Source organism: Rhincodon typus, chromosome 43 (genome assembly GCF_021869965.1).
Source record: "Rhincodon typus isolate 14 chromosome 43, sRhiTyp1.1, whole genome shotgun sequence".
NCBI classification, from domain to species: domain Eukaryota; kingdom Metazoa; phylum Chordata; class Chondrichthyes; order Orectolobiformes; family Rhincodontidae; genus Rhincodon; species Rhincodon typus.
Genome location: NC_063374.1, coordinates 8,228,282 through 8,236,829, shown reverse-complemented (window position 1 = coordinate 8,236,829; position 8,548 = coordinate 8,228,282). Strand labels below are relative to the sequence as shown.

Sequence of the window (8,548 nt, the reverse complement as noted above, 5' to 3'; positions counted from 1 at the left end):
GAGGGGATGGTGGGGGTGTTTCATTACTAACAGAAGCGCGAGATTCAGGCAGGGGTTAGAACAAACCAAAAGCTTTATTGAAATAGTCAGAGCCTCTCGTTGACCTGGGGAACAGGCTGGTAACAATAACCCAGGCAGAGGAACAACGTCCCTTCCCGGAGAAGATCCCGAGAGAGACAGGCCTCGAGAACCAGGATCTGCTTCATGAAGACGGCAGCGACAATGTTCTCTCCGCAAGGCCAGCACTGAAACACCCCCTCCCCAAACAGGAATCATCAGGAGCAAGCTCCAAACGGGCTTTTTGTAGCAGGAAGCAGAACAGCCTGCTCTCCTTCCAGACGTCATGGCTAGAGCTCATAGCCGGTCCCTGTGTGATGTTAGGAAGCCTCAGGAACCGTCACTCGTGGTACATCTTCATAATGCAGCTTTTGATGGTTCCCATGTATCGCTCCCATAGATACTGGTGTCTAGGTAAAGTAAACACAACACACAACAGAGCACAGACAGGTAGAGATGGAGATTGAAAGGTTCTTTATCAGTGAGAGGATCAAGGGTTACGGGGAGAAAGCAGGAGAATGGGGTTGAGAAATGTATCAGCCATGATTGAATGGCACAGCAGACTCGATGAGCCAAATGGCCCGATTCTGCTCCTGTATCTCATGGAGAGAAACTCAGGCCATTCAGCCCAACCCCTCCAATTCTAATCCACTCGAGCCACCTTCAACCTTGCCCGAATCCAACTCTTTCCTCCTCCCTTGTGTACTTGTCCAGCAACTGGACAGCTCGCCTACTTGTGGGAGCGATTCCCACATTAGCCCTGCTCTCTGGACTTTTCCTGAATTCCTGACTGGATTTCTTGGCACCTGTTGTATAAATCGACGGCCTGTAGTGATGCTGTTCCCCACACGAGTCTCCCCACTCTCAGAACTCTGTTGGGGTCACATCTCAGTCTGTCAGTCTATTCCTGACGTGTATCCCCAGACATTCCCATATCATCCTCATAAACTTCCCCTACACCCCTTTTCAGTACCTCCATATCCTGTTTAAAAATACAGAGACCAGAACCGAGCACACAGTGTGGTCTAATTGATGTTTGATACAGGAACAACCTCCTCACTTTGTAACTCTAACCCTCTAGAATTACAAATCTCATGCTGGTTTATTCAGCTTTTAGTGACTGGTTCATCTATACTCTGAGGTTTCCCACAATCCTTATGCCACCCGGACTCTCTACTTCTGAGTAGTAATTGACTTCCCTGCTCTTCCAAACAAAATCTACTGCCTCACATTTGCCTGAGCTAAGCCTCATCTGCAAGTTTATTAATGTCCTCGCAGAAAAAATTAAAAATCATTTCATAAGCTTGAGACAAAAATTGCCAGCTTGGTTTTCCTGCAGTTCCTAACACTGGCCACTAGCAGGTACCATAAAGCACATTCATTGCCATCACTCGGCCTCCAGTAGCTGAAATTTCTAATGTCTAAAACATACAGCGGTTTTTCAATAAATATTTCAACAAATTTTCAGGCTACTTACTGCCCATATTGAAACGGTGACCACATTTCAGAAAGTACCTATTAAAAATGACCTCACTGAACATGGGCATTGCTGGTTCAGCCCATCTTTATTTCTGATCCCTAGTTGCCCCTTGGGGAGGTGGTGGGGAGCTGCCTTCTTGAGCTACGGCAGTCCATGTGGTGTAAGGACACCCCACGTGGTATAAGGACACCCCACACAGCGCTGTTAGGGAGGGAGTCCTGGGATTTTTGACCCAGCGACACTGAAGGAACGGCCGATATATTTCCAAGCCGGGATGGTGAGGGGCTCGGAGGGGAACTTGCAGGGGGGGTTGGTGTTCCCATGTATCTGCTGCCCCTTGTCCTTCTGGATGAAAGGGGTCGTGGGTTTGGAAGGTGCTGTCTGGGGATCTTCGGTGAATTTCTGCAGTGCATCTTGTAGATGGTACACACTGCTGCTACTGAGCGTCGGTGGGTGGAGGGAGTGGGATGTTTGTGGATGTGCTGCCAATCAAAGCGGGGGCTGCTTTGTCCTGGATGGCTTTGAGCTTCTCAAGTGTTGTTGGAGCTGTCCCCATCCAGGGGCAAGTGGGGAGTATTCCATCACGCTGCTGACTTGTGACATGTAGATGGTGAGACAGGCTTTCGGGGAGAAGGCAAGGAATTACTTTCTGCAGCGTTGCTAAGTTCAAAATGAGTTCCTTATTCCAAATGGAATGGAGTACGAAATTAGCCAAGTCTTGCTTAAACCATGCAAGGCCACAGCTAGAATAGTGTGACAGTTCGCTTATGTAGGGAAGGATATACTGGCATTGGAGACAGTCCAGAGAAGGTCACTAGGCTGATCCCAGGTATTGAAGGAGTCTGACGAGGACAGATTAAGTAGATCGGGCCTTTACTCATTGCAGTTTAGAAGAAAGAAAGGAGACCTTATTGGAACCTACAGATTCTTAGAGGACTCAATAGGGGAGATGCGGAAAGGTTGTTCCCCTTGTGGGAGAGTCTAGGATCAGAAGTCTTCATCTCAGAATAAGGGGGATTGCCTATTGAAGACAGATGAGGAGGAGTTTTCCTCTCGGAGGGAGTGAATCTGTGGAATTCTTTACTGCAGGAGGCAGGGTCATTATGTACATTCAAGGCTGAGATGGGTGGATTTTTAAGTGGGGACAGGAATCGAGAGTGATGGGGACAAGGAAGGAAAGTGGGGTTGAGAATGATCAGATCAGCCATTGAATGGCAGAGCAGACTCGATAGGTCAAATGGCCTGCCCCTGCTGATCTCTTGCCCACCGCGGTCGATGATTGGTCCGTGGCAAACCCCAGTATCTCGAGGGAATGTGAAGGTCTCTACAAAAGGGCAATGAACGTTCCTCTGGTCCGGCACCTTTTCCTCCTGAGGTTTACACTTGAACTCCGTCACATTCGGGGGAAGGGCAGGGGGCAGACAGATTCTCCCTAATTCCCACCCGGCCCTTTTCCCGCAGTATCCCCATTGCCCTCATGCTTGCTTACTTGAAGGCATCGAGCGCGCGGGCAGTGTTGGTGTACTGTGTGAGGAAAGCCCAGACGTCACTGCTACTCCACCGATCGGATTTGCATGGCTCGATAAACTGTCCGGAAGGGAGAGAGAGCAGAGGCAGAGTGAGTCCGGAGGCTTCGGGAAGCTCGGCTCCCAATCGAGGTGCGGGGCTCCCCCTTTCCCTCTCCCTGCCCCCTCCATCAGGGTACGGGGCAAAACATGATTGGGCCTGTCCTTCCTCGGGGACACAAGCTGCTTAATGTAGATACAAATTCAATAAACATTTGGAAAGGGGAACTAACCTAACGATGACTGTTCCCGTCTGGTCCTTTAGGGGAGGGAAATCCGTCCTCCTTACCCGGTCTGGCCTATACGTGACTCCAGTCCCCACACTGACCTGGTTGATTCTTCACTGCATTTAGGGACGGGCAATAAAAACGCTGGCCCAGCCAGCAATACCCACACGTCCTACATTTTTTATTCATTCAGGAGAGAGGGTGCATTTTTATATCTACGAGGGCTCTCCTTTTCTCCTATCCAAGAGGAAGAGTATATTTCTCTCAGCGGGAGCAGTCCTGAGCCTGTGGAGTTCCCCAGCCCAGCATTCAATGGAGGCTCAGATCCACAAATGGTGGCGAGTAGGGTGTGGGGTGTGAATGGCCTCCTGCTGTTTGATACGTTCACACATCGGACCCACCTTTTCCACCAGGTCAATGAAGAGGTCCCGGACGTCCTTGGTGTGGATGAGCTTGGCGGCAATGTTAATCAAAGCCCGAGAGAGGTTCTGTAAGGCAGACGGGAACTCGGAGTACGGCACAGACTTATTCAGCATTACAGCCATTCCCTCACTTTAGAAGCAAATCACTCCAAACCACAGGTAAAGGCCAAACCGTTCCATTTTCTGCAGCGTTTGTTTTTGGCTGTCGACTAACGTGGGGAAAGGACGGCTTTTCAAACCTCAGACTGTGGAAGGACTTGCTGCAGGTTCTGGAACTCACTGGGAGTGGTGTTTACACTGCTGCTTTGGTCGAGTAGCACAGGAGGTCAGATAAGGCTGCACAGCACCACAGGGGTGGGTACATAGAGTGGAGACTCAGCCAGTGACTGGTAGCTGATTGGTTTGTGCACTGTGGAAGCCAAAAGTCAACAGCTCTCTGAATGGTACCAGGGCGGCAGAGTTCAAGGAGAGTGTGAGGGAGAGAGAGGGCGAGGGGGGGAGAGCAAAGGGCAAGGGAGGAAGGGAGGACGCACGGGCGAGGGAGGGGTGGGGGAGGATGTGCGGGCAAGAGAGGGGGGGGGGAGGATGCGTGGGCAGGGGAGGAGGCCGGGGGGGGGGGGGGGGGGGAGAAGGAGGGAGCGAGGGCGAGCGAGCGGGCAGTGCAGGGAGGGAGCGAGGACGGGCGCAGGAGGGAGGGAGGGCGCGCGGGCGAGGGAGATTGGGCAAGGGAGAGAGAGCGCGCGAATACAATACACTGGCAGAAAAGTAACTCAAACCCGAAGACATTCAGTTATTCCCTCCCACCATTCGCTGTGAAACTGAACAGTTAATATATAAATCCCCCCGTGTCTCTGGCAAACAACTGGGAATCTGAAAGTAAGGATTTTGGTGATTAGAAGGTCTGGGAGGAGAAAGGGACATCTTGAAAAAGCCTGCAGATTGTCGCTATTGTACTATTTACCCATTTTTATCTCTTCCATCCTTAACACCAATATTTTTTTCCTACTCTGTGTTAGTCTGTACATGTAGTGGTTTGAAAGGTAATTAAGAGTTTCAACTGGTAGAGCCATACGCTGATAGTTCATATTTTTAATTTTGTTTAGAATTGACTTCATTATAAACAGAAATTCTTCTTAAGTACGGGAACCTGGTCACTGCTTACTGTCATCAGGCAAAATGGAGTCACAGGCTCCACGCTCACTAAGATTCCATGAGAATGTTTCAGTCTTACCTTAAAATTGGCTTCCATTTCAGAGAAGGTGCTGACTTTGCCTCTCAGTGCTGTACACACCAGGCTGCAGGAAGAACACACACACACACACAGGGCAACAAAATGAGATTCACTTACCCCCTGAGCATGATTCTCCGAAAACTAAAACCAGAGGAAGTCACACACCCAACTCATCACCCAACACAAATCAACCCAGAACAAACAACTCTCTAATCCTGTCGCTGTCCTAGGAATATTTGATGGGTACAGTGTACAGGGAGCTTTACTCTGTATCTAACCTCGTGCTGTCCCTCTCCCTGGGAGTGTTTGATGGGGGGGACAGTGTAGCGGGAGCTTTACTCTGTATCTAACCCTGGGCTGTCCCTGTCCTGGGGAGTGTTTGATAAGGACAGAATAAAGAAAACATTTTAAAAGAACAGGAGCGTTTTTTAAATCTGTACCAAACTCTGTGCTATCGTTGTTCAGGGAAGATTTGATGGGAACAGTGTAGGGATAGCTTTACTTTCAGTTTAAAAGCCGAGAGTCAGCTTTACTCTGTATCTAACCCCATGGTGTCCCTGTCCTGGGAATGTTTGATGGGGGAGACAGTGTAGAGGGAGCTTTATTCTGTATCTAACCCCGTGCTGTCCCTGTCCCTGGGAGTGTTTCATGGGGACAGCATGAAGGGAGCTTTACTTTCAGTTTATTTTCCAGTTAAAAGAGTATAGAGAGATTTACTTTCAGCTTAAAAGAGTAGAAGGAGATTTACTTTCTGTCAAACCCCATGCTTTCAGTGTCCTGGGAGTATTCGATGGGCACAGTATTGAGAGAAGTGTTTAAAGAGTGGAGGGATCATTACTTTCAGTTTAGCAGAGCAGAGAGCTCTTTACGCTGACTTGGTGAGTGTTGGGGTCGTGGTTGGGACAGATTGTCTGCATTGCTCTACCTTTTGTGTTGATCCAGGAGATCCTTATCAGTGATGAGGACTTTGAGATCTTTCAGATCCTGCAGGAACTCTCTATCCAGGTCAACGTCCATATCATCAACCATACTATCTGCAAAGCATGAGAGTCATGTTAGTGAGCTCCTGGCCCCTGAGCAGACCGCTCCTGCCCACCTACCCTGGGCAAGGTCTGTAAATCGCAGCTCAGACAACAAACTAGAGTAATCTGGGGTGGGGATCTGCTCAATACAGACTGCAAAATGGATCTCAAGTTCCAAATCTCTTCCCTCGCCTGACAGAGCTCCACTCCAGTGGATCCGAACGTAAGGGTCGTTTCTCCGACACAGGTCATGCTATTCCTAAACACATGTTCTGTCCACATTTGTGGGAAAGAGGCATGCTTGTGAATTCAGGAATTGTACATCCCAGCCTTCGCCGCACACAGATTATCACTGCACTGCTGGTCACAGATTTAAAAGAGAGAACTGGATAGTGATGTCTCGAAAGGCAATCTCTACCCTCTAGAAGGATAAGGGCAGCAGGTACATGGGAACACCATCCCCTTCCAGCTCCCCACTGAGCCACTCCCTGGCCTGACTTGGGAATAACTCCCCGTTCCTTCGTTGCTGCTGGGTCAAAATCCTGGAATTCCCTCCCGGAGGGCATTGCGGGTCAACCCACAGCAGGTGGGTTCAAGATAGCAACTCAGCAGCCCCTTCTCAAGGGGGCAATTAGGGACGAGAATAAATACCGGGCCTTGCTGGTGACGCCCACATCCCATGAACGTGTAAAGTGGAGTTTTTCCTGGAAGAGGTGCTCCCTGTCGACTCTGGAGAGCTAGCTCGCTGGGTGCGGACTCAACAGCAGCCCAGGTTAAAAACCTTACCCTCTCTGCCCTGGGCTCCGGGATGCCAGCCCTCCCCACTGCACTCACCCACAGCTCCGAGCGTCCAGTTCTGAATGAGCTGCTCAGCGCAGCTGGCAAAGTCCTCGAAGGTCAGGTATTGGAGTTTCTTCTTGCCAGTTTCAAACCGGTTATTGGCGAAAAAGACAACGGCAGCATAATCTCTGGGAATGGAGGGGTCGGGGAAGGGAAGAGACAGCGTCAATGGTTATGAGGCCTTGGACCAGCCTCGTCTCCTCTCTCTCTCTCTCTCTCTCTCTGTGGCATCAAATCGACTTACCACAACCTGAAAGACAAGAACTGCTCACCACCCCCCTCACCGCCTCCCTCCCTCTCCCTTCCACACCCACACACCCCACCCTACTTCCTCTCCAGCATCTCCCTGGCCTGGGACGAGGGAGTATTTGCCAGCAAGGGGGTTCAAATCTTAAGACGGCAAGCTGCCCAGACTGACGATATGCAGAAATCCCTTCGGGCACGGGCCATTTGGCCCAACATAGGTGGGCCCTCCCGCACGAGACGCTAGGTTGTCGGGATCTGGGACAGGCTGCCCAAGAAGGTGGCGTGAGCAGATTCAATGGGGAGGGTGCAGAAGGATTTGGACAGGGTGAGGAGAGTGAACTAAGGAGGGGCAGATGGAATACAATTTGTGGCAAAGTGTGCGGTTATACATTTTGGTAGGAAGAATAAAGGCACTGACCGTTTTCTAACTGGGGAAGGGAATAACGAGGGAGTCCAAGTTGAGGATTCTCTTAATGTTAACAGGCAGGTTCAGTTGGCAGTCAGGAAGGAAAATGCAATGTTAGCATTCATTTCAAGACGGCTAGAATACAAGAGCAGGGACGTGCTGCTGAGGCTGTAGAAGGCTCTAGTCAGGCTGAATTTGGAATATCGAGAGCAGTTTTGGGCCCCGTATCTAAGGAAGGATGTGCTGGCCTTGGAAGGGGTCCAAAGAAGGTTTATAAGAATGATCCCGAGGATGGAGGGCTTGTCATATGAGGAGCGGTTGAAGACTCTGGGTTTGCACTCGACAGAGTTTAGAAAGAGGAGGGGGCGTCTAATTGAAACTTAGAGAATAATGAGGGGCCTGGATAGAATGGACTTGGAGATGATGTTTCCACTAATAGGAGAGACTAGGATCCGAGGGCACAGCCTCAGAGTGAAGGGACGACCCTTTAGAATTGAGATGAGGAGGAATTTCTTCAGCCAGAGGGTGGTGAATCTGTGGAACTGAGTGCCACAGAGGGTTGTGGGGGCCAGGTCAGTGAGTGACTTTAAGACAGAGATAGATCGGTTCTTGATTGATATAGGGGTCAAGAGTCATGGGGAGGCAGGATGGGGTTGAGAAACAGATCAGCCATGATCGAGTGATGCAGCAGGCTCACTGGACTTCCGCCCCATCTTAACTTTCACGAAGGGGTTGTGGTGGGGGGTGGGGGTGATATCAGATGAATCCCTGGGAAAAGTGGAAACTAGCTGGGCGATAGGATAAACTAGAGACACTGGGATTTTTCTATTGAGAGAATGAATCGAGGGAAATGGGATGGGAACGGGGATGGGGAAGGAATGTGCAGCTGCCATCCCAAGCACTGCTGCCAAGAGTGCGTGCGTGTGCACGTGTGAGCCTGTACCCCAGTGACAGTCTGCATGTGCGTGTGGGCCTGTACCCCAGTGAGAGTCCATGTGTGTGTGTGTGTGTGTGTGTGTGAGAGCCTGTACCCCAGTGACAGTCCGTGTGTG

The 8,548-nt window shown here is 50.3% G+C and overlaps 1 protein-coding gene across 3 annotated transcripts in view; it reads right to left on the bottom strand.

Moving 5' to 3' along the window:
- Window positions 1-55: 55 nt before the first annotated feature.
- The window catches only part of fibpa (fibroblast growth factor (acidic) intracellular binding protein a), a 17,261-nt gene continuing 8,768 nt past the window's right edge, over window positions 56-8,548 (bottom strand). The window contains exons 5-10 of one of the 3 annotated variants that reach the window (XM_048619571.1): window positions 6,839-6,972; window positions 5,908-6,016; window positions 4,983-5,046; window positions 3,731-3,817; window positions 3,027-3,124; window positions 56-467 (exon numbers count right to left, since the gene is read on the bottom strand). In XM_048619571.1, the coding sequence (XP_048475528.1) occupies window positions 398-467; window positions 3,027-3,124; window positions 3,731-3,817; window positions 4,983-5,046; window positions 5,908-6,016; window positions 6,839-6,972 (562 nt within the window). In that variant the 3' untranslated portion in view covers window positions 56-397. The remainder of the gene's footprint in view (window positions 468-3,026; window positions 3,125-3,730; window positions 3,818-4,982; window positions 5,047-5,907; window positions 6,017-6,838; window positions 6,973-8,548) is intronic. The other 2 variants (XM_048619572.1, XM_048619573.1) reach the window with 2 other exon arrangements.